Source organism: Bos indicus, chromosome X (assembly GCF_029378745.1).
Source record: "Bos indicus isolate NIAB-ARS_2022 breed Sahiwal x Tharparkar chromosome X, NIAB-ARS_B.indTharparkar_mat_pri_1.0, whole genome shotgun sequence".
NCBI classification, from domain to species: Eukaryota; Metazoa; Chordata; class Mammalia; order Artiodactyla; family Bovidae; genus Bos; species Bos indicus.
The window spans coordinates 109,777,577-109,803,691 of NC_091789.1; the positions used below are offsets into that span (position 1 = coordinate 109,777,577).

The 26,115-nt window shown below is 39.7% G+C and overlaps 2 protein-coding genes across 15 annotated transcripts in view; one reads left to right on the forward strand and one right to left on the reverse strand.

Annotated features, from left to right (window-relative positions):
- The window catches only part of CASK (calcium/calmodulin dependent serine protein kinase), a 372,938-nt gene that overhangs the window by 188,517 nt on the left and 158,306 nt on the right, over positions 1–26,115 (forward strand). The gene's annotated exons all lie outside the window — the stretch shown is intronic.
- GPR82 (G protein-coupled receptor 82) lies at positions 9,907–15,251 on the reverse strand. The gene is made up of 3 exons (XM_070785259.1): positions 14,992–15,251; positions 12,651–12,718; positions 9,907–12,514 (listed from the first exon to the last, which is right to left on the reverse strand). The coding sequence occupies exon 3, from the start codon at positions 12,478–12,480 to the stop codon at positions 11,470–11,472; it is 1,011 nt and encodes a 336-aa protein (XP_070641360.1). The 5' UTR covers positions 12,481–12,514; positions 12,651–12,718; positions 14,992–15,251; the 3' UTR covers positions 9,907–11,469.

Sequence of the window (26,115 nt, forward strand, 5' to 3'; positions counted from 1 at the left end):
ATAAATTATAATAGTTTGTACCCTTAGGAATATGAATATTACCATTATTCAGTCTTTATGCCTGTTTGATCCCAGTATCATTTCATGAGAACTGTCCGTTCCTGGCTTATTATGGTGTCAGGCAGAACAAGGAAGCGTGAAAGCAAGGGAGACATGGCCCTCCTGCTCATGCCCACCCCCTTTCAGGGCCTTGAGTGGCTAAGAGCCCCTGCGATCTCTCTGGCCCTCTTGTCCACTGTCACATGCTCCTATTTTGTCACTGGTTTCTCTCTAACCCATAGCATCCATAGGTACAGTGCTCTTCTTCTCTCAAGAAATAATATCAAAGGCCTGGCTTCTTCAGTAGACTTTAATGGTTAAGAAAATTAAAGAATTTAATTAAATTTTCTATAAGATCTGAGAAATTTTAACTGAAATTCTGGTGGTTAAAAGCTGAGGGAAAGCATGAGCAATTCCAAACCCATCTAGTGGAATGTTATAATAGCAATGAAAAATCATTGGAGAAATGTACAAAATACACATTAGTGTAAATTAGTTGTAAAACATCTTATTCTTTTCAAATGTAGTGATAGGAAAGCGATATTGTTATTATCTCCACTCAACATTTTAAACAACTCGGTGGATACATAGCACTTTTATAAGCAAGTATTCTTCAGTTATGCAAACAAAGAGAGTGAGAAGTGTAGAAAGATAAGGGGGTGGGGAATGGTCAGTGATAGCAATATGTCATGTTATTCTTTTGCATTTAATTAATAGAAGAAAATGCATATATACAGAATGAACTATATCTCCATAAATGACAATCTGCGGGAGTTCCCTGGTGGTCCAGTGGTTTAGACCCCACACTTCCACTGCAGAGGGCATGGGTTTGATACCTGGTTGGGGAGCTAGGATTCTGCATACCACACAGTAAGCCCCCCAAAAAAAGATCATTTGAAAACTTAAAATATGTAAAACAGGGGGCTTCCCTGATAGCTCAGTGGTAAAGAATCCACCTGCCAATTTAGGAGACATGGGTTCTATCCCTGGTCCGGGAAGATGGCACATGCCGCAACAACTGAGCCTATGCGCCATACAACTAAGCCCACGCGCCACAATTACTGAGCCTGTACTCTTGAGCCCACATGCTGCAACTGCTGAAGCCCGTACGCCCTAGAGCCCGTGCTCCGCTACGAGAGAGGCCACTGCAATGAGACACCTGCATACTGCAACTAGAGAAAAGCCTGCGTGGCAACGAAGACCCAGCACAGCCCCAAATAAATAAATACAGTGTTTAGAAATATGTAAAACAAATTCTGAGTTCATATAGTAGCATTATGTTAAGGACTGTTGCTCAAGAGGTATTTTTTTTTAATTGAGATATAGTTAACATTTAGCATTATATTAGTTTCAGGTGTACAACATAATGATATATGTATATATTGTGCAATGATCACCACAGTAAGTCTAATTACTCTCTGTCACCATGCAAATGTACAATATAATATTATTGACTAGTCACCAGGCTGTACATTACTTCTCATGACTTATTTATTTTTGTGATTGGAAGTCTGTACCGGTTACCCCCTTCACCCATTTTGTCCCTCCAACCCTCTTTCTCTCTGGCAACCACCATTCTGGTCTCTGTGTCTGTGAGTTTTGTTTCGTTTGTTCATTTGTTCTGATTTTGAGATTGTGTATGACTGAAATCTTATTTGTCTGTCTCTATCAGACTTACTCAACAGAATACCCTCAAGGTCCATCCACTTTGTCACAATGGCAAGAGTTCATTCTTTTTTATGACTGAGTAGTATTCTGTTGTGAGTGTGTGAGTGTACACACACACACACTATCTTTGTTCATTTACCCATCAATGGACACTTAGGTTGTTTCTATCTTGGCTAATGTAAATAATGCTGCAGTAGCATGAGGGTGCATATATCTTTTTAAAGTAGTGTTTTTGTTTTCTTCAGATAAGTACTCAGAAGTCAAATTGCTCAATCATTTGGTAGTTCTTGTTGAAAGTGAAAGTCACTCAGTAGTGTCCAACTCTTTGTGACCCCATGGACTACACAGTCCATGGAATTCTCTAGGCGAGAATACTGGAGTGGGTAGCCTTTCCCTTCTCCAGAGGATCTTCTGAACCCAGGGTTCAAACCCAGGTCTCCCACATTGCAAGCAGATTCTTTACCAGCTGAGCCACAAGGGAAGCCCAAGAATAGTGGAGTGGGTAGCCTATCCCTTCTTCAGTGGATCTTCCCAACCCAGGAATTGAACTGGGGTCTCCTGGATTGCAGACAGATTCTTTACCAACTGAGCTGTCAAGGAAGCCCCCATGTGGTAGTTCTATTTTTAGTTTTTTGAGGAACCTCCATACTGTTTTCTAGAATGACTGCACCAATTTATATTTCCACCAATAGTGTGTGAGGGTTCCCTTTCTTTCTACATCTTCACCAACACTTGTTATTTCTTACCTTTTTGATGATAGTCATTCTAACAGGTTAGGGGGTGATCTTTCATTTTGGGGATTTGCATTTCCCTGATGATTATTGATTTCGAGCATCTTTTCGTGTACTTGTTGGCCATCTGTCTTATTTGGAAAAATGTCTGTTGAGATCCTCTGCCCACTTTTTAAATCAGATTGTTTGGGATTCTGTTACTGAGTTGTAAGAAGCAATTTTATTTTGAATTCTGTTCTTGAGAGGTAATTACATCAGCATCATATGAGAAATAATGATGGACAACACACTCTAATACTTTCAGTAATATAGTCAGTCAGCTTTTTGGTTGGCCATGGTATAATGACAGTCCAAAACCAAATACAATCCCTAAGTAGTTATGTTTGAATACTGTGCTTCAGCTTTCATTTACATTCTGATTGATTTATTCAACAAATATCCGAGTACCTACTTTGCACAGTATACTATGTTTCGAGTCCTAAAGGCATTATGGTCTCAGTAGACAGATGAAATACTGTATCTGTTACCAGCTACTACAGATCAACACACAGTGATTTATAGCAATCACCATTTATTTGCTTTCAGTTCTGCAGTTGGGCAAAGCTTGAGGAGGACTGCTCAGTTTTGTCTCACAGGCTGTTGGCTAAGGTGGCATGGCTAGTATCCACAAAGGCTTCACTCACTTTTCTGGCATCTCAGCAGAAGTAAATAGAACAGCTGGAAGCTGGCTGGGCCCTCTTTGCAGTCTCTCATTCAGAACCTCTCTGTCTCTCTCACCTCTTCATGGCCTCCCTTTCTAGCAGGACAGTGTCTCACGGCACCAAAGGAGCAAAAATGAAGCCTCAACCTAGAAATGGCATCATGTCATGTCTTCTGGCTTCTGTTAGTCAAAATGTCACAAGAGTAGCCTGGATTCAAGAGGAGGAAAAACAGGTTGTGCCTTTTAGAGGAGCAACATATGTGCACAAGGATAGGAGGACTTGTTCACGGCCATCTTCGCAGATAGGCAAAACAAATAATTACCATCCAAGGTATGGGGTGGGGAGTGTTAAAAGGCAGAGTCATAGAAAATTCACGGAGAAAGTTGCATTTGAGCCTAGTCTTGAGTCATGGGGGAGTTATAACAGGATGAGAGGACATTTCAAGCAACAGGAATAGTGTAGGCAACAGCTCAAAGTTACTGTAATAAATTTTAGTAAGTTTATTATATCTAAGGCACAAGCCAAATAATTTTGAGGAAGCATCCAGAAACATGAACTTCCCAGGTGGCAATGGTAGTAAAGAACCTTCCTGCCAATGCAAGAGATGCAGGTTTGATCCCTGGGTCAGGAAGATTCCCTGGAGGAGGGCACGGCAACCCACTGCAGTATTCTTGCCTGGAGAATCCCATGGACAGAGGAGCCTGACAGGCTGCAGTCCATAGGGTTGCAAAGAATCGGACATGACTGAAGCGATTTAGCATGCACACACACATTCAGAAACAGTCTAAGGAAAGGAAGAGAGAACTGATTCTCAAACTGCACATTAATAAGAAACCACCAGAAAAGGCACCATTGTTGACTTGGGAAGCAGACTCTCAACACAGAGCACACATTATTGTTGATATTCTTTATATTTTAGTACCTGAAATCTATACATTTCGCATGTAACTATAGTGCTCACATCTAGCTAATTGGTAAATTGGGATTGGGTTTTTTTTTTTCTTAAGACATCCATCCAAAAATACATATCGAGTGCCTACTGTGTGTCTGGCAGTATCCTAGGAACCAGAGCTACATCATCAAACAAAACAGACCAAATCACTGACCCTGTGGAGCTGACTTTGTAGTTCAGGGAGACAGACACTGACCACTGAGCATAAAGAAGTCAACTGTATAGTAGGTTAGAGATGTGAAAAGGACTACAGGGAAGAAAAAAAAAAAAAAAGCAGCCAAAGGAATGAGGACTGCTGGAGAAGGGGTTGCAGTATTAAATAGGGTGATGAAGCAGGCCCCATTGAGCAGTTGACCTCTGGCAAGGAGAGACAGTGGGCTAACTTTGGGGGACACCAAAGGAGGAGGATTCTGGGTAAAAGAAAGGCAGGAGCATAAGTGGCCTATTTGAGCAAGAACAAGGAGGCCAGTGTGATTGAAGCAAAGTGGCCAAAGGGGAGAGTGGATAGTAGATGAGGTTAGAGAGGAAAGTAGGGGAGGAGAACCTTTAACCTTTACTCTGACAGAACTGAGGATTCACAAAAAGTTTTGAACAAAGACAGATGGTGATCTGACTTTCCACGGTAACAGGACGACATTGCTTTGTTGCTCTAATAGATTGAATAGGGGCTCCAGGGTGGAACTTGGGAAGCAGGAGATGGTCCTGCCTGGCAGGGCCAGAGTGGTAGCAAGGAAGTGATTAAAAAAAAAAAAGTAGATTCCAGGTATATTTGAAGGTTATATCCACAGGATTTGCTAATATAATTTCAGTAGCTTAGATAACCCAAAGTAGTTTCATTCAGGACCTTATTATAGAGGTTTTCCAATGTAGTGATCTTTAATAATAATGCAACTTTAATGACAGTACATTTCCCATGGCTAATAATTTAAACTTTCACTGGATGTGTTCTTACTCTTTGCTAATAATAACAAATTTTGTGAAGAAGCTTTTCTTCATATTCAGATAGTGGATATTCAGTGACTTGTCTGGATATAGATTTCCTCTGTATATAGATTTTGATTTCTATAGTGAGTTTTTGTCAAAGTTTTCTTCCTTTTTACTCAGTAAAGAAAACAGAAGACCATTGCAACAGTCCATTCCTTTGAGAAAAATTTCGATTATTTAATCGTCCCTTTTAGCTAGCCAAGCATATTCCCATTTTCTCCCTTGTTCTGGTTCTCATTCTCCTTCCCTCCTTCCTTCCCCTCCCCCCAAGTTCTTGGCATAGATCCAGAAGCATTGGGTTTCAAACATTCTAGAATTATATTAATACTTTTTTCTTTACTTAGTAAGCATTTCTTTTTGAAATCAGAATGCTGCTGCTGCTGCTAAGTCGCTTCAGTCGTGTCCGACTCTGTGCGACCCCATAGACGGCCTCCTACCAGGCTCCTCTGTCCCTGGGATTCTCCAGGCAAGAACACTGGAGTGGGTTGCCATTTCCTTCTCCAGTGCATGAAAGTGAAAAGTGAAAGGGAAGTCGCTCAGTCGTGTCCGACTCTTAGCAACCTCATGGACTGCAGCCTACCAGGCTCCTCCATCCATGGGATTTTCCAGGCAAGAGTACTGGAGTGGGGTGCCATTGCCTTCTCCATGAAATCAGAATACCTGAGTCTAAAAATGTTTGGTTCTATCAGGTTACATTTGAGTCTATGGTGCCATGTGAAGAAGCAGTTTCATATGAAATTGTGTAAAATGTAATTGTATAATTCTTTGAAGAATCTTGAGAGTCCCTTGGACTGCAAGGAGGTCAAACCAGTCAATTCTAAAGGAAATTAGTCCTGAATATTCATTGGAAGGACTAATGCTAAAGCTCCAATACTTTGGCCATGATGCAAAGAACTGACTCATTGGAAAAGACCCTGGTGCTGGGAAAGACTGAAGACAGGAGGAGAAGGGGACGACAGAGGATGAGATAGTTGGATGGTATCATCAACATGATGGACATGAGTTTGAGTAAGCTCCAGGAGTTGGTGATGGACAGGGAGGCCTGGCGTGCTGCAGTCCATGGGGTCAAAGAGTCAGACACGACTGCGCCACTGAACTGACTGACGTAAGTTTGGGAAGACGTGTCATCATAGTACAGCATCTCCCAACAGCCGTATACGTTTGGGGCCGGGTTCTTTGTTGTGGGGGGCTCTCCTTTGTGTTGCTACCTCTGCCTAGCCTCAACCCAGTAGATGCCAGTAGCATTTCCCCGCTGTATGACGCTCAAAAATGACTCCCAACATTTCCAAATGCCCCTCAAAAACCACCCCTGGTTGATGCCCACAGTCATAATATTCTACTTCTCATGCTTTGCCTCCCTACAGGCATTAAATAGGGCATGTATGCAAATTTCTTTTTTCTATCACCTTTCCTTTTATTCCTGTTTTTTTTTCTTGTGAAAGGATGTGAAAACTTTCATTATGTTTCAGTGTTTTCTTCCTCTCGCCCCTAAATGAAAAGTACTTTAAAAAAAAATAGTCCAGTTTTTTAGGTAAATGCAACTCCTGGCTCCTTGCTGGCCTTCGTTCCCTCTGTTCAGCCATGAGAGTCGCCGTTTTATTGTCTCTCCTGTCTCCCAGAGACGCCACACAAAGCATCACTTGAGCGCGGAGAGAACACCAAGCCTCAGACCTTTCTATGCCACTGACCTACTGACGTCTGATTTTAATAAGCCAAGTTGAAGTTAAGCCGCTTCTTTGAGCAAACTGCTTGACACACAGTCCCTTTCTATTCTGAATAGGGCCTGTGCCCAGGAGGTTTGGGGGCTCTGGTTTAGTTCTCAGAACTGCAAAACCCCAAATCTCACAGCTGCTCAGCCAGGAACCTCCACCCAAGCGTTTCTGTGTGTGCTTCCTTTAAATGGTTTCCTCGCTAACCCATGAACACGCCCGGCTGCTCTCTGGCCACCTTCTGGTATCAGTTCTCCTTTCACCAGCCGAGGGCCAGACTTCATTATAAATGGTTGTTCATCACATCACTCTAGTTGCGGTGGCATTGTGGATTTCTTATGGTATTTCTTCTTCCATCGCTCTTGACATTTGTCTTACATCTCTTACTATAGCTCCCCCAAAGTCCCTCATGTTTATATTATATAGAACATTGAGAGTTTCCTTAAGATGAAAGTAAATTCTGTTCTTTATTATAATAAGCACGCAGGCTTACCTTCTCTGTTACTTTTGTAAGATTGTCGAGCGTAATGTACATGTTCAGCTTGATCATGGGGTTTTTAATACTTAGAAATACAAGATATATTAAAGATGACCTTGCTTCTCTTTTTCCACCCATCCCCCGTTTCAAAAAAAAAATCAACTCCAACTTTCTTTTGCTCAGTAGACGCGAGTACTTTCACTGCTGGTTCCCTTCTGAGCCAGCAGTAGCAAGCATGTACCATACAGCCAGTGCATTTGTACTGTCATGTATAAAAACCCTTCAGGCTGTAGTAACTCTTGCCACTGATATCAATTCACTTTGAATCCCAAGGCAGTCAAAGAAGGCTCATGGCATTAGGTTGTGGGATTGAAATGCTTAGCAAACTACCAGTGCCCCTCTGTGCTGTGCTCCCTTTGTGGTTTGCCAAGCAAGATTCCCTCTCAGCTTGTCTCCGAATATTCGCTCATAACAGCTCCCTCTCTGCAGACTGCAAAGCCCCAGGTGGGCTGCAGCCAGCCTTAACCAGATCAGAGCAGGGTTGACATTGGAGGGGAGCAACACTTGCCACCCCCACAATGTGTCTGTTTGGCTTGAAGATTATTGGGGGCTGGTTATTTTTAAGAAGCAAGAGACTCAGGAAGTCTTTCTTTACACCTCCCCCTTAACCGCCTGAAACAATTTAAAGGGTCTGATCCAGGAAGAGTACTAGCACCGGAGATGTCTGCAGAGAATGTGGGCTAGGTGTGGTGGGTGAACTCAGCAGGCTAGGGAGACCAAAGTCCCCTCTGCATCCCGTAGTCTTGGTAGCAAGCATTTGTTTCCCAAACATTTGTTTCTCCATCTCCATGTGAATTGCCTTCCTCCCCTTTGAGGTCCCCAACCCCTACCCTCTTCTCCTTCTCTCAGTTGGCTCATAAATTCCAACTGCCCAGCTTATCCTTGAGCCGCATATTCCAGAGGATATGAGGCCATATTCCCCTTAGGTATGTAATTTATTTTGTTTTTGTTTTTTTTTTCTCCTGTTAATCCATTTCAGGTCAGGAGAACCTACAGGAGTAGAGGAAAATTTTTTCCTTCCCCAGCATCTTCCTGTTCTCCCCAAAGAATAGAAACTCACTTCCAGGAGGAGTACTCCATCCTTCATTTTGCTGTTCTAGTCTTAATTGTTCATGTTCCTGATTAATAGTTTGCAGGTTGCCTTGATGGGAGTGTATATATGAAAGGATAAAGGGGAAAATAAACCTTTGTCATGCCTGCAGTGTTCTTGCCTGGAGAATCCCAGGGACGGGGGAGCCTGATGGGCTGCCATCTATGGGGTCACACAGAGTCGGACATGACTGAAGCGACTCAGCATGCCTGTTAAGACACAATCTTGTCAATCTTTTAAGTCAAAATTTGGGGTTTCTGAAATTGTGTTTGATGTTAACTCACAGACACATTAAAAGCATCACTTTCCTGAAATTCACACTCCAAATTTAGGATAAATTTTAGAAAGTGATACTTCCTAAAAAATATTTGCCATGACATTAAATAGTCAGTTCCTCAATTACACAAAAAAATTCAACATAATTTGCAATCACCTATTCATGAAAGCATCTATGGTGTAAAGATAAACATGGTGACTAATAAGCTCAGTACAGAGAATTAAAATGGAAGTTTCTACCAGAATGAGTAACTTGAGAAATTGCATATCTCCTTTTCTGCCTTTTTCTAATGTAGAGAAGTCTACTTTGGTGTCGTATCTTTTATTTAAATAGTGGTGTAAAGTGATTTTTTTAATAATGATTTTCAGAAGTTACATATGTTTTTGAAACTAAGTGAAGTGAGATTTGATTCAGCGTTGCTTATGTTAAGTGAGAACTATTGATCAGCTTCTCAATTCCTTTTAGTCTAATGAGTTTTGGTTTAAACCTTATGTAAGAAAGTATGCTGGGAGGGATTGGGGCAGGAGGAGAAGGGGACGACAGAGGATGAGATGGCTAGATGGCATCACCGACTCAATGGACGTGAGTTTGACTGAACTCCGGGAGTTGGTGATGGACAGGGAGGCCTGGCATGCTGCGATTCATGGGGTCACAAAGAGTCGGACACGACTGAGAGACTGAACTGAACTGAAGAAAGTATTGCTGTAACTGTGGAGAAACTTGGGTGTTTGGGTTGACTTTGAGTTAATATGTGATTCTCATGTCTATGAAATTGCTAGATTAGACACCCTTGTTTACAGCCAACACTTAAGGAGTCACCTGGAGTTCCCAGGTCTTCCTTTGTCTCTGCAAATTAAAAATAATCAGCCAGAAATAAGATTGCTGCTATAAAAGAATAATTGTATACTATAAATATTTGAAGCCAGCATGAGTTTTTTCACATATTTCTCTGAACATTTTCTTCTCTCATTTAAACACTGAAGTAAAAAAAGGAGAAAAATTATTTACTGTTTTCTATTCTTAATGAAAATCACACAGATTTGTTTCTGTGTAATGTTAATTGTTTCTACATTTTAAATTCTGCAACAAAACATGCTATGAGATGAAAGGCTTAAGAGTGCTATGTGAACTAACTTTAAACTTCTTTTTGAGCACTGAAGAAATTGCCATGTAGGGAATAGATGAGTCTTTAAGCAGTTTCCGACTGAGCAACTTCACTTTCACTTTTCACTTTCATGCATTGGAGAAGGAAATGGCAACCCACTCCAGTGTTCTTGCCTGGAGAATCCCAGGGACGGGGGAGCCTGGTGGGCTGCCGTTTTTGGGGTCACACAGAGTTGGACACGACTGAAGTGACATAGCAGCAGCAGCAGCAATGAAGTAGCAGGTTACAGTTCAGGTTTATTCAGCTTCAGTTTTGTTCAGCTGTTTATGTTTGGTTCTTATCCGAGCAATTACAAGTACCATAGGAGCAGAAATAGAAAATAGACTAAAGCTCCAAAGTTGCTTATGGTCTCTTTAGGAAGATAAACACACATTCTTTTTTATTTTTAATTATATTGTATATAATACAGAATATAGCCATCATTTGTCTTATAAGATTACATCTAAGAAAGAAATTACCATAAAGAAAGGCTTACTCTTTAAATATTTAGGTAGATATTAGAGAAAATTTTAGATGACTTATTTAACTATGCACTTCAGTGTTTTCATCAGTTAATTGGCATACATCAGGGTTGTGACGATTAAAATAATACATGTGAAACCTGTAAGCACATAGCACATGCTTAGTAAATGAGAGCTACTCATAGTAGTAATGTCATCTGGCTTAATAATAGTACCTATGAATTACATAGCATTTTTCTGTTCTACAAATGAAGAAATTAACACTTACAGAGGGTGATTTCCCTGAGATTGTCCAGCTAAATAAGAGTTGGAACTAGGACTGAATCTAGGGACTCTAACTCCAGAGACCAGTCTCACAATGGTGATACTGTTATACTGCCTATCATTCATTCATTCATTTCACAAAAATTAATTGAACACATTTACATGCTAGGTACTGTTTGTCATTAATAACATTATTTATATTGAATACAGAGGAGAATCAACAAAATGTGAAGATCATATAATGACATTTTTATTTTGACAAAGCCTAATCCAAATATTTAAGCGTATTTGTAAATAACATCTACTTAATAAATACTGGAATCAATGAATATTGCTTCTCCCAGGATCGTGGACCGGATAATACCAAATAAATAATATGTTTATAAAACCTTGGATTTTTTTACTACATTATTCATACACTTAGATAGGACTTAAATGAGGAATTTTCTTATTCACTTTTTTATTTTACTCGTTTTAAAAGTTACCAACAATACATTACCCATACATGGACCCTTGTAGTCTAATTACTAGAAAGTAGGAAAGTCATAAACCACTTGCTGCTTTATCCTATAGTTTTGAATTATTGTGCTTTGCATAGAAGCATCCATGGTTGAGTTTAAACAGAAAATCATCTGGTGGTTTCATATGTGGTGGGCTCCTTGCAATATGCTTGTCTTTTGCCTCTGTAAGTCTCATCTCAACTTTCACTCTAAGTAGAACCATAAAATGAGTTTTATGTTTGTTGGTTGGTTGATTTTGTTTTTAAAAACCAAAGAGGCTTTCTAGGTGCCTATTTTCAACCAAGCTATGACCTGTTAAACCCGTCATTTAGGGGTCCCAGTAGGGTCATATGAACAGTTTTCTGTTTGGTGATATTTTCCGTTCAGAAATCAATCAGAGGGTTGCAGATGGGGTGCATCAGGTTTTGTAAAGAGATTGTATAGTGTCTTCTTGAATGTTTTATCTAAAAAAAGAAATATAATGGGGTCTGTGCTACTTCTGGCTGATGCAAGACAGGTGAGGATGTTTTTTATTTCAATTAAATCATTCAGTTGCTGACAGTCCAGTCTTCGGTGTACAACAAAAAAAATGGGTTTAAAAATGCTGTATGGAAGGAAGCAAACTATTAGTAGAATCTGTATGACCAAAAGGTGCCTTTTCACAGAGCTGTAAGTCAGATCTTTCTCTGTAATGGATGTACAAGTCCTTATTTTTCTCAGATGGTTGACAAAAGAGTAGTATGATGTTAGGACAACTAAAAATGAAAACCCAATAAATGTGGTTCCAATGAGGCCTGCAGTCTGAGAGATCTCGGCTCCTAGTTCCATCTGTGAATTATAGCACTTCGTCTCTTCCCCTTTTGTGGTCTCTTCAACCGAGTAGTATATGATAATTGGAATAATTATGCCTAGAACAACTATCCATATGTAAACACATAGTTTTCTAGCAAAGTTGGGCTGGCGAAATTTTTTCAGCAAGTGGCCATAAAATACTTTCTCGTAACACGAAGTGGTCTCTTGTGTGGAATCCTTTTTCATTAAGGTAGCATAGCGGCTTATGGCAATCCAGCTTAAAATTAAGAGGCTGACAAACATACTCACATGCATGGATAGAGTTCCCAAAAAATTGACCACCCTGCATTGTGGAGATTGATATTCCCACTGAAAACCTTTTAGGAAATAGATACCCATGAAAGGCATGGCACTGCACACGAGTAAGTTTGCAGTCACGAGATGTGCTAGGTAGATGTGTGTTGATGTTTTCTTAGCTATTTTTGTTAAAAATATCCACTGGGAGAGAGAATTTCCAAACAGACCAATGATACAAAGGAAGGTATAAATGATCGGTAAAGCCATGTAAGAGATCTTGGATGGTTGAATACATGTTGAGTTGTTACTCATTTATATCAGATTTCCTTGAATTTTGCCACAGGAGCTAGAACAGAGTTGCAGATATTTAATATTAAAATTACAAATGGTATTTAAACTGAATAATTTTTTAAGCATTGGCTAAAATAAAATAGTAACATAAATATAGTGAACGGAAAGGGAAAGTAGAGATGCCTTCTCACCTTTTCTAATCACGATTGTCCAATTGAAATAAAAGCAGGTAGTTGATTATTGTGGATGGTGCCTTTGTCTAAAGAATAAAATTTGATAGAAATAGTTAAATGCCTGAGATTTATTCTTTTATACTAGAGAAATGTGTAATTCTTATACTAGATTTTAAGGTAGTTTGTAAAAGACAATTGATTTTGGCCTAGGAAGGTAATTTTTAGAATTTAAAGGTACTTGCAAGCAATACTTACTGGCCAAAGTAAACTGTTGCAAAAGTATTTTGCGGTCATGTTAACACAAGACCAATTTTTAATTACCACCCTTCTGCTGCATTGCTTCAGTCATGTCCAACTCTGGGCGACCCCATAGACGGCAGCCCACCAGGCTTCTCTGTCCCTGGGATTCTCTGGGCAAGAATACTGGAGTGGGTTGCCATTTCCTTCTCCAAATTACCACCTTAATTGTCCATAAGTACTTTTTAAAATGGTGTCTTTTCATGGCTAAGTTAAAGAGCTTCTCTCTAATCCAGTACTATTAGAAGAGTCTCTTTTTGTATTTCAGAAGTAAACTTAATTCTGTATCAACATTCAGGCAAGATCTTGAATTAAACAGAAGAAAAATGTAGTGACCAAGGATAGACACCAGGATAACAGGGTCCTTACCAGATGTCATCAGTAATTTCTTATTTCAGATATTTAATGCTCATCTATCATACTTTAGTAAAAATATAGTTCAAGATTCTGAATCAAACAGTAGTTGCTATTGCTTGTTGGTTAGAGCGCCCTCATGTGTTTTTGTGTGTAACTTAGTACCTTGGTTTTTCAGAGAAGTGTTTTGTTTTTTGTTTTTTAGAAGATACTTTAACCACAGTATAAATGCAGGTATGATTTGGCCTTTTTAATGTCTTGTTTTTAAATGTCTCTTGCTTCAAAAGGTACACATACAGACTCCTTTTCATATTTTTCTCATTCCTTTATTTTTCTTTTAGTTGGAAATAAGAAAAGGTTTTGGATTCTGGTCAAATAAAAACCATGAGCTCTTTTCAGAATGTGCTTCAGTTCTCCATATTTTTCACCGTACATTTCTAAGTACCACATTCTCCACTCTTTTATAATCTAGAATAAGGATACTCAGTTTTTTTTCTTCTCATTCTCTCTTTTGATAAACACAAAATTTTTTTGCTGTACAGTGCCTTCTGAGATTCTTATATGCTCCTAGCCCCTCAGGAATATTTTACTCTTTACCCCTCTTCAGCATCAGATTATATTTTTTGCATCTTAGATTATAAAAGTAGGGATTTTTCCCAAAATATAGCACTGTATTTTTGAAATTACTTTTTAAACCAATCTTCACTCAAAGGCTTGAAAGCTTGGGTATCTGTAGGTTCAAATACTAAGACCCTTAATGTCTACCAGTGTCTATCATGTTATTTTGTTGCTTTGCAATTTTTATTTAGAAAATGATGCATATGCTTCAGAGTGAGTTTGTATCTGAGTCCAGTACAGCCTGGCAAATGGAAATTGATTTAAAAATCAGACAGTGAAATTAGCCAGTTTATTTCTTAAGAAAAACAATTATCTGATCAAAGTGGTTGTTTATATTACATAAAAAATGGAACTTCCTTTTGTGATGATGTTAAAGAAAAACACTAGCTACTGCCTTGTATAGAAAATGCGTTGTGTTCTAAAATCTATAAAGGTGGTGCTTTTGTATTAATGGATAGTATTCTTTAAAAAAAAAAAAAAAAAAGCTAGACCACCACTAGGGCATCTGTCACCATCTTATTCATTACCATTGCCTTGCTTTTCTGTTTCACCCTAGCAGATGCTTCAGAACAGAGGAGAGGTAAAAAGACCTTCACAGAGGCTAGCTTTTTCGGATGGATGACCTTGAGACTCTAGAGGCACCTTCAGTATAACAGACAACAACTAGTTGACCATCTTTAGCTTGCCAAACATCAAGCTTGTATCTACTAGGTACCTCTCCTTTAAAAGTAAAGTTTGATTATAAAACTGCTAGATAATTATTTTCTAAAATTTAGAAACCATAAGGCTTAAGAAATCAAATAACAATCACATGTTACATATACAGAATGGCTCTCTAGAAAATGTGTGCAAGTCTGCGTTCCGCTCAGCAGAATGCCTGTCTTGAATCAGTCCTGTAACACATTGTACCTCTGCTAATTTGACAAATGAAAGATGTCTACAATTCTAACTTTAGCTACTAGCGGTTACCTACATAATTAATATGCTGACCTTTCTTAGTGATCAGTTTTCAAATGTAAACATTTTAATCCTGTTAGAGTTTTTATATAAAGAGTTAACTTTTAAGCTCAAACTGAGTGATCAGTCTTACCTGTATCAGTAGTTTATGCCAGCCAAGGCTCTGTTGTTCAGGGTGGTGATGCTCAATTTCAGATTTATAATTCTCTGATCATCAGTCTTCCATTATCTTTCAGTTTTACTCAAGGAAAATAGATTCTTGCATGACACCAACTACAGTGGGAAGAAAGGAAATTAAACGCAGTATTGAAGAAATTCGATAGTTATGGTGAATGTAGCAACTACCTTCTGAAAAAAAAAAAAACTCATTTCTCTATTTCTATAGTGGGAGGAAGTTGGTGGACAATATATATACTGTGCTTCCTTATTATTATTTCATGAACCGGTTACACCTCACTTAGCTTCATTAGCATGCTTGGCAGAAGTTAAGTTCAAAGGTTTAGTCCCCGTGGCTAGTTACTTTTGTAAAAATACAGTGGTAGAGGAAACCATTCCATAGTAACCCTCTAAAATATTGGTACAAACTTTTTTGTAAAATCATTTGTGGATGGCTTATTTGCAACTCAGCTTTATTGTAAATAAAGGGAAGCAGAATTCAAAGTTGTTTTACTTGTAGGAGGTTACTGGAATCAAATGTAGAACTGGGGGATAAAGAAGTGAGGCCCAAAGCAGTACACTGTAAGCACAGCCTACACTCAAGGGTTTTGGTCTCATCTTGGGGTGGGGGTGTGTGTGTGCACATGCACTCAGTTGCTCTGTCGTGTCCAACTCTTTGCGACCCCATGGACTGTAGCCCACCAGGCTCCTCTGTCCATGGGATCATCCCAGCAAGAATACTTGCATAGGTTGCCATTTCCCCAATAGACTGACCCATTCTACTTCAGATTGTCCTCTGCTGCCTCCATTCAGATTCAAAAGCAGTACATTGGAGCATTTCATTATGAATTTGGGAAATCCTGGAAAGTGCCAAAACTGAAGACCAAATATGCCTCAAATCAATAGTTATATTACAATATAAAGAACTGTGAAACCAATTTGAGGTACAGGATTGTTTCATCAGTCTATTAACCATTAACTAAATGAACGCTAAGTACCATAGTTAAACCAGTGGGAGTCTGAGGATGGGAACAGCAATCTAATTTCATCAGGCTCAAGCACTTCAGTTATCTGTAACAATCTTCATTTAAAATTAAGAAACATACTTTGCCATTTCTCATAACCCGTCATGCTATCTTATTTCTTGATTGGATAAATTCACCCGAATGCTTGCTAATATTTCTCTTTAAAATAATAATGAGGACTACCTGAGTGTCTGGATTTTGTTCTGCTGTTATTCATCTTTGCAATGCTTGCCATCATTTAATTAAGAACAGTGACTCATCTGGGGTTACATGGCCATTGATTGAAGTAGTCTGGCCTCTGGAATTCCTATCATTTTTATTTCAACAATTTTTCATGTTCCAGGAAGAAATTATTTAGAACAAAAAATAGTCTAGATGTCCATCAACAGATGAATGGATAAAGAAATTGTGATAAATTTATACAATGGAATATTATTTGGCCATAAAAAGGAATGAATGTGTGTCAGTTGTAGTGAGGTGGATGAACCTAGAGGCTCTTTTACAAAGTGAAGTAAGTCAGAAAGAGAAAAACAAGTACCGCATATTAACACATATATATGAAATCTAGAAAAGTGGTACTGATGAACCGAGTAGAGAATGCACTTGTAGACACAGAGGGCGTGGGACAAACTGAGAAAGTAGTTTTGACGTACATACTATCACGTGTGAAATAGTGGGAAGTTGCTAAATAACACAGGGAGCCCAGCCTGGCACTCTGTGATGACCTAGAAGGGTAGGATAGAGAGAGGGAGGGAAGGGATATATATAGACTGATTTGCATTGTTGTACGGCAGAAACCAACACAAAATTGTAAAGCAGTTTTCTACCAATTAATAAAATTTTTATAAAACAGTTTGAAATAATTTAGAGAAGAAAGAATGTAAAAGGAATCCTGTTTATAAGTGATCAAAAGATAATTTTGGTATTACCTTTTTGAGGGTTAAGCACCTTCAGCCCAAGAAAAAAGAATGTCCTTACTCTCTACAACTTATCTTCCATTGTCCCCAAACTCAGTAGATGATACCATCACTTCTTCAGTTATTCAAGCTAAAAACCTAGGAATCACCCTTGATTCCTCTCTTTCCTTTGCATCTCACATCCAATCAATTGCTGCTACTGCAGCTTCTGTCACCACCACCACTAGTATTAGCCTCATTTAATGAAAGCCTGTTATGTGCCAGGCATCCTGTTAAATGCTTTACATGCATGTCTTATTTAGTCTTCACAATACTCTGTGAAATAATACTGTGAAATAAGTATCTTCATTTTATAGGTGAGGAAAACTGAACCTCAGAAAAGTCACATAAGTTGCCCAAGGTCGCGTAGCCATCTGTCCTCACAGAGCAAGTAATTGAAGAGAACAAGACCATAGTTTCAATGCCTTTTTAAAAAATCTAGCCTCTAAAGTCAACACCACCACTTCTGCAGTATTCTGTTGGTCTCCTAAAGCCAGCAGGGATTCAGTGTGGGAGGTATAAATACCAGCAGATGATGGTCGTTGGGAGCCATCTTGGATGCTGGCTACCACAGATGGCAGTCAACCATTGAACCAAGGAAGAGTCAGAAGTACTGCTTCAAATGATAGTCAGATGACATAATTTATCTGGCAAGAATGCCTGGATAGGTGTAATTTTCACCTTTTCTTCCTCTATTTTGATTTTTTTTTAATGCTCTGTAGTTCTCTTAAACAGTGCAGTTCATTTCACAAATGTTTGTTGGAGTTACTGCTGTGTTTCCAGTAGTGTGTGGAGGTCACTGAAGAAGTATAACATGCCCAAGGTGGCACAGCTAGTAAATTTACTTTAAGGTACATGTTTGGGGTTTGTTTTTTTTTTTCCAACCTCACCCTCTCCCTTAGCAGCAATTACTGGTTTTTTTAGAGTCAATAAGGATAAGTAAACTAGAGTCAAGTTTTCAATACTTTTATTCATAGACAGGGTTTCTAGGCTCTGAGGTAGCAGAATTGACTGGGAGAACTCAAGCCCAATTTTATTCTTTCTTGGAGAACTTTGGACTTCATTAAGCTAATTTTTATTCTGTCAATATCAGTATAAAGTCTTTATGATTTTAGTGATTTTGAGTTCCCTAATTGAAATAGAAGGAAAATTTTATTTATATTTTTCTAAGACACTGGGCAGTATTCATGCAATTGGTAAAAGGTGTGGATGTCAGAGAATTACCAGAAATATAGCTCAGGCAGAAATGTCAAGAATTGCAAGTTCTCTGTCAAAGTGACCCCTTGGACTTTTCTCATTTAGGTCACCTATAGTTTTCTTTGGTTCTCATTCATCTTTCCCATGCTTCTCTTCTTCAAAGTTCTGCTTCTGTTTCCAAGTCTAAATGCTCTTGCCTAACCAATTCTAATTACTTCCTATAGCCTCTGCCAAATACTGGCTTCCTCAGTGTTCTGCTCTGACCCTTATGATTTACTCCTTGAGGTATTAGAGTAATTCCCCAGAGTGTAAGTCCTGCCATGTATGAAGTTTCCTGCTTTTGAGATGTTAGATGTTCAAAGGGCACGCATGCTCCAGTGCAGTTTGACAATCCACAGTGAGCTGTATTCAGCAGGGGTATATAAGAGCTTTCCTAAAAAAAAAAAAAGCTTTCCTGGTGGATCACTAGGATTAGGACAGAGTCCCTTTTCAACTTGCCTCAGAGCCAGAACCCAGAGGACACAAAACAGCTCAGTCATACCTGTAACATTGTGCTTAAACTAGACAGTTATTTTGACCTACCAGCTTAGTGTCTTCTAAAATGGCAACAGTGGGTCTTTAAAGCCCTGTCCCTGATGACTCAGAAGCTGAGGGCATTGGGAGGCTGGTGTGCAGTAAGAGAAGACATGCCTTATGTGGTCCACATTAGAACTTCACATTCACAAGATAATTATTTCTTCAAGGGGGAGTGGGATGAGGGGGCAGTGGAAGCCTTTATCCAGTTCACTGCACACCCAAGCCAGCAGTTACCTCTAGGAGGATTGAAACAGAGACCTGTTACTCAAAGCTGTGGTTTGTTCAAGGCTCTCTGAGGTCCCTGCTCTCTTCAGGATGTGGTGTCTGGCCACAGCCCTGTCTCTGTCTCCAGTTGCACTGTGCTCAGGCCTCAACATCTACCACGAGCAGCTATAATCATGGCTGTCTCACCCTTAATCAGGGTATGAAGATCCTCTACTTGCTGCTACAAGCTGGCTTGGGAGTATTTCCCTCAAGAACTGTTTTAAAAAAAAAAAAAACCAACAGAAATTATAGTCCAAAGTGTGAAAATGTATAATAGCACAGAAGAGTGATTACCTCTGGAGAAGGAAATGGCAACCCACTCCAGTACTCTTGTCTGGAAAATCCCATGGACGGAGGAGCCTGGTAGGTTACAGTCCATGGGGTCGCAAAGAGTCAGACACGACTGAGTGACTTCCCTCTCTTTCTTTCTTTCTTTCTTTTCTTTTCTTTTGTAAGAAAGGTCTAATGGCAAAACATAAAATGGAACTGCCAGTTAGAGTTTCACTATACTTCACCTTTGGCTTTTGTCTTTCCAGATACTCTTGAACGTACTGGGTACATTGTCTTCTAGAAATGCACACCATCGAAACATGGCGGCAGTCATTAGAACTAGAATCTCCACAGAGGTGGCAGTTGGAAAGCAGATGGGAAATTCGCAGATTTTAGGAAGAGGGAAACTTCAGCATTGGATTAGATGAAGCAAAGATATTTTTGAGGACAGTCAAATTTTGAACTTCAACATCTTTGAGTCAATCAAGTTTGGTTCATATCATGCTTCAGAACCTACCTACCTTTTTGTTTTCAAGTTCTTTGAAAAGCCAAAAGTAGACTAAAATTTCTGAAAATGGAACATTGGATGATAGAATTCTTAAAATAATTTAGGCCATTTTATTGTCACAGGTATAAAATACATACATATACCTACACCCTAGTGACTTGGATTATGACTTGCAGTGAGATTTAGGGAGTTAAAAAGGCATCATGTATCAGTGCCCAGAACCCTCATCACTGCCCCTTTCTTCCAAAGACCATTTCCTGGCCATTTTATTACCAATCACTTCTTTGGAATCTCTAGATAAAATTGTCTGGAGGGTAAGTCTGCTGCTCTGTGTCAGTATCGTTACTTAAGGGGAAAAAAGATGTCAAAGGAAGATGAGTAAAGAGTTGAGTATCTAAGGTCTTACATCCTATACCTATTCCGTTCAGTTCAGTTCAGTCGCTCAGTTGTGTCCGACTCTTTGTGACCCCATGAATCGTAGCACACCAGGCTTCCCTGTCATCATCAACTCCCGGAGTTCACTCAAACCCACGTCCATTGAGTCAGTGATGCCATCCAGCCATCTCATCCTCTGTCTTCCCCTTTTCCTCCTGCCCCCAATCCCTCACAGAATCAGGGTCTTTTCCAATGAGTCAACTCTTCCCATGAGGTGGACAAAGTACTGGAGCTTCAGCTTTAGGATCATTCCCTCCAAAGAACACCCAGGGCTGATCTCCTTCAAAATGGACTGGTTGGATCTCCTTGCAGTCCAAGGGACTCTCAAGAGTCTTCTCCAACACCACAGTTCAAAAGCATCAATTCTTCGGCGCTCAGCTTTCTCCACAGTCCAACTCTCACATCCATACATGACCACTGGAAAAACCATAGCCTTGACTAGACAGACCTTTGTTGGCAAAGTAATGTCTCTGCTTTTCAATATGCTATCTAGGTTGGTCATAACTTTTCTTTCAAGGAGTAAGCGTCTTTTAATTTCATGGCTGCAATCACCATCTGCAGTGATTTTGGAGCCCAAAAAATAAAGTCTGACACTGTTTCCACTGTTTCCCCATCTATTTCCCATGAAGTGATGGGACCAGATGCCATGATCTTCGTTTTCTGAATGTTGAGCTTGAAGCCAACTTTTTCACTCTCCTCTTTCACTTTCATCAAGAGGCTTTTTTTTAGTTCCTCTTCACTTTCTGCCATAAGGGTGGTATCATCTGCATATCTGAGGTTATTGATATTTCTCCTGGCAATCTTGATTCCAGCTTGTGCTTCTTCCAGCCCAGCATTTCTCATGATGTACTCTGCATACAAGTTAAATAAGCAGGGTGACAATATACAGCCTTCATGTACTCCTTTTCCTATTTGGAACCAGTCAGCTAGCTGTTCCATGTCCAGTTCTAACTGTTGCTTCCTGACCTGCATATAGGTTTCTCAAGAGGCAGGTCAGGTGGTCTGGTAGTCCCAACTCTTTCAGAATTTTCCACAGTTTATTGTGATCCACGCAGTCAAAGGCTTTGGCATAGTCAATAAAGCAGAAATAGGTGTTTTTCTGGAACTCTCTTCCTTTTTTGATGATCCAGCATATGTTGGCAATTTGATCTCTGGTTCCTCTGCCTTTTCTAAAACCAGCTTGAACATCTGGAAGTTCACGGTTCACATATTGCTGAAGCCTGGCTTAGAGAATCTTGAGCATTACTTTACTAGCGTGTGAGATGAGTGCAAGTGTGTGGTAGTTTGAGCATTCTTTGGCATTGCCTTTCTTTGGGATTGGAATGAAAACTGACCTTTTCCAGTCCTGTGGCCACTGCTGAGTTTTCCAAATTTGCTGGCATATTGAGTGCAGCACTTTCACAGCATCATCTTCCAGGATTTGAAATAGCTCAACTGGAATTCCATCACCTCCACTAGTTTTGTTCATAGTGATCCTTTCTAAGGCCCACTTGACTTCACATTCCAGGATGTCTGGCTCTAGGTGAGTGATCACACCATCGTGATTATCTGGGCTGTGAAGCTCTTTTTTGTACAGTTCTTCTGTGTATTCTTGCCACCTCTTCTTAATATCTTCTGCTTCTGTTAGGTCCATACCATTTCTGTCCTTTATTGAGTTCATCTTTGCATGAAATGTTCCATTGGTATCTCTAATTTTCTTGAAGAGATCTCTAGTCTTCCCCATTCTGTTGTTTTCCTCTATTTCTTTGCATTGATCGCTGAGGAAGGCTTTCTTATCTCTCCTTGCTATTCTTTGGAACTCTGCCTTCAAATGTTATGTCTTTCCTTTTCTCCTTCACTTTTTGCTTCTCTTCTTTTCACAGCTATTTGTAAGGCCTCCTCAGACAGCCATTTTGCTTTTTTGCATTTCTTTTCCATGGGGATGGTCTTGATCCTTGTCCCCTGTACAATGTCACGAACCTCAGTCCATAGTTCATCAGGCACTCTATCTATCAGATCTAGGCCCTTAAATCTATTTCTCACTTCCACTGTATAATCATAAGGGATTTGATTTAGGTCATACCTGAATGGTCTAGTGGTTTTCCCTACTTTCTTCAATTTAAGTCTGAATTTGGCAATAAGGAGCTCATGGTCTGAGCCACAGTCAGCTCCTGGTCTTGTTTTTGCTGACTGTATAGAGCTTCTCCATCTTTGGCTGCAAAAATATAATCAGTCTGATTTCGGTGTTGACCATCTGGTGATATCTACGTGTAGAGTCTTCTCTTGTGTTGTTGGAAGAAGGTGTTTGCTATGACCAATGCATTCTCTTGTCAAAACTCTATTAGCCCTTGCCCTGCTTCATTCCGTATTCCAAGGCCAAATTTGCCTGTTACTCCAGGTGTTTCTTGACTTCCTACTTTTGCATTCCAGTCCCCTATAATGAAAAGGACATCTTTTTTGGGTGTTAGTTCTAAAAGGTTTTGTAAGTCTTCATAGAACTGTTCAACTTCAGCTTCTTCAGTGTTACTGGTTGGGGCATAGGCTTGGATTACTGTGATATTGAATGGTTTGCCTTGGAAACGAACAGAGATCATTCTGTCATTTTTGAGATTGCATCCAAGTACTGCATTTTGGACTCTTTTGTTGACCATGATGGCTACTCCATTTCTTCTAAGGGATTCCTGTGCGCAGTAGTAGATATAATGATCATCTGAGTTAAATTAACCCATTCCAGTCCATTTCAGTTCGCTGATTCCTAGAATGTCGACATTCACTCTTGCCATCTCCTGTTTGACCACTTCCAATTTGCCTTGATTCATGGACCTGACATTCCAGGTTCCTATGCAATATTGCTCTTTACAGCATCAGACCTTGCTTCTATCACCAGTCACATCCACAACTGGGTATTCTTTTTGCTTTGGCTCCTTCCCTTCATTCTTTCTGGAGTTATTTCTCCACTGATCTCCAGTAGCATGTTGGGCCCCTACCGACCTGGGGAGTTCCTCTTTCAGTATCATTTTGCCTTTTCATACTGTTCATGGGGTTCTCAAGGCAAGAATACTGAAGTGGCTTGCCATTCCCTTCTCCAGTGGACCACATTCTGTCAGACCTCTCCACCATGACCCGCCCATCTTGGGTGGCCCCACAGGGCATGGCTTAGTTTCATTGAGTTGGACAAGGCTCTGGTCCATATGATTAGATTGACTATAGTTTTCTGTGATTATGGTTTCAATGTGTCTGCCCTCTGATGCCCTCTTGCAATACCTACTGTCTTACTTGGGTTTCTCTTACCTTGGACATGGGGTATCTCTTCACAGCTGCTCCAGGAAAGTGCAGCCACTGCTCCTTACCTTGGACAAGGGGTATCTCCTCACCGCCGCCCCTCCTGACCTTGAACATGGAGTAGCTCCTGTAGGCCCTCCTGCGCCCGCTCAGCCACCGCTCCTTGGATGTGGGGTAGCTCCTCTCGGCCGCCACCCCTGACCTCGGGCATGGGGTAGCTCCTCTCGACCTATTAGTGTCTATATTTATTTTCTCTTATTAAGAGCCCCAGGTTTTGCAGTAACAAGCTTTCCTGAGAACCACTTTTAGGAAATTTATAATAATAACAAATGATAACCACTAAAGTGCTTTATATATATATATATATATATATATTAATTCATTTATTTTTTATGCTATATTTAATTAAAATATCTCTGAGATGGGTACCATTATTACTGTCATTTCCTAGGTGAGGAGACTTAGGTCCATAGAGGATAAATAACTTGTTGATGGTACTACACCTGGTATACTGTATGGCTGTTACTGAAGTCACTGGTAGTATGACTTCAGATCCCATATTCTTCGCTGCTACCAGAATCTGGACTGTTTAGGTAAAGGTGACCAAATATTCCTGGTGACCAAAACTGTATCATGTTTCAATCTGGACATTTATTAATTGCTGCCAACTCTCCATTATACAGATTCCCTGGTGGCTCAGATGGTAAAGCGTCTGCCTGCAATGCGGGAGACTCGGGTTCAATCCCTGGGTTGGGAAGATCCCCTGGAGAAGGAAATAGCAACCCACCCCAGTACTCATGCCTGGAAAATCCCATGGATGGAGAAGCCTGGTGGGCTACAGTCCATGGGGTCACAAAGAGTCGGACACGACTGAGCGACTGCACTTCACTTCACTTCTCCATTATACTGGAGAAGTGCTTTTGCCCTTTGTAATTGATAAGTAATCTGAGGGTGTCATATTTTGAGACTCTCTAAATATATTTTTCTCCATTTTACCCAGTGGATTTTAGCATTCATTGGTGATCCTTGTCTGAATCATTTCTTATATTGGTGGTTGTGTCTTCATAATATTTTGACTGGTAGAGATACATTAGACTTGAAGTAGTCATTTTAAGGTATCACTCTAATCAAGTGTTGGTGTTTCATTAGATATTTCTCAAATTGTACTATGTGTGGTATAGTTTCTAATATTACCATGTAGTCTCTTGTTCTTCCTCCATCAAAAGCCAGTCTAAAATGTAGTTTTAATAAACCTACAAATAAATATTGAACCCAGGAAACATAAGTTCTCTGGAATTCCATATCACCAAAAGTATTTGGTAGAGAAAATTGAAAAGAAGCAACCACAGTTAAATTTTAACACAGGAAAAAGTCTGTAGAGAATCATTTCTTTGGTGATGCTTTGACCAGTAGAGGGCAATCTACTACCAGCCCTAGTTAAACCTCTTTTGCTGTTAAAGGCTGAAGCATAAGCTGCCTGCTTTGCACTATCTTCCAGCTAGAAAATTAGAACAATTTAAAAGTTTGGGTTTTTTTTTTTTTTAAGCTCTGAGAAAATGATAAACTTCTTTATTTTCGTAGCTGGAAAACACTTTAAACGTGGTAAGATACAAGTCATTGTATGGACAATGGATTTCTGTCCTTAAGCTGAAAACCCATTGACACTCATCTGTCTTTAATAGGCTATGTCCTTTGGAGATTTTGTTTTGCTTTATACTAGTGATTACCACAAGCACTACCTTCGTAAAGTCATTCACAACTACAGTTACCGTAGTGGTAAAAAGAAAGTCTGACATTTTATTATATGAAAGTTTTTCTCATATCTGTAGCTTTTCTTAACTTTTTTTTAATCATAGCAATTCATGGACATAGTTTTGTAAACTCAAATAATACTAAAAGGTTTGTAATGAAAACAGCATGTCGCGTCATGTTATTAATCGATGTCATTTAAAAGGTCTTTTACCTAATGAAGAAAGCAGGGGAGAAATTACCTTGACCTTCCCCTGTAGTCACTTCTTCCTGTCTGCTTAAGAAACTCTGTAGATCCCCTCTTAAGAGATCACCTAACCAGTTGCCTCATCACACAGCATATGCTTGTTTTTATCTCTGTCAACACATTGTTCATTACTAAATCTTCAATAGGCTTTCCACTCCCCACCCTTCAGTGGTTTGGAAAATAAATTTCTCCCCTTCTCTCCTTCATACCCAGATACACACACACAGCTTTTAAGCAAAATAATTCAAGGCATTGTCTTTTTTGTCAATGAAATTACTTACTATATTTGTTGTCACCTTTTAGAAATTAATGGCATACGTACTTTTAATGTTATGTGCATCATTTATCTGCTGCTGCATACCAAACCACGCCTAGCCTTGGTGACTTCTGACAACAACCATTGGTTCATTCTCAGTCCTGCAATTTGTTCTGGGGTCATTCATGCAGCTTCTTCATTATCGGGCAGCTCAGCTGAGCCTCAGTGGTCTCCGATGGCCTCGCTCATGTCTGGAGCCTCAGCTGAGATGGTGGTACAGGCTAAGTATCTCTCGCCATGTAATTTTTCATCCTGGGTTTATTTACCCTGTGGTGGTCTTGGGGTTCCAGGAGCACA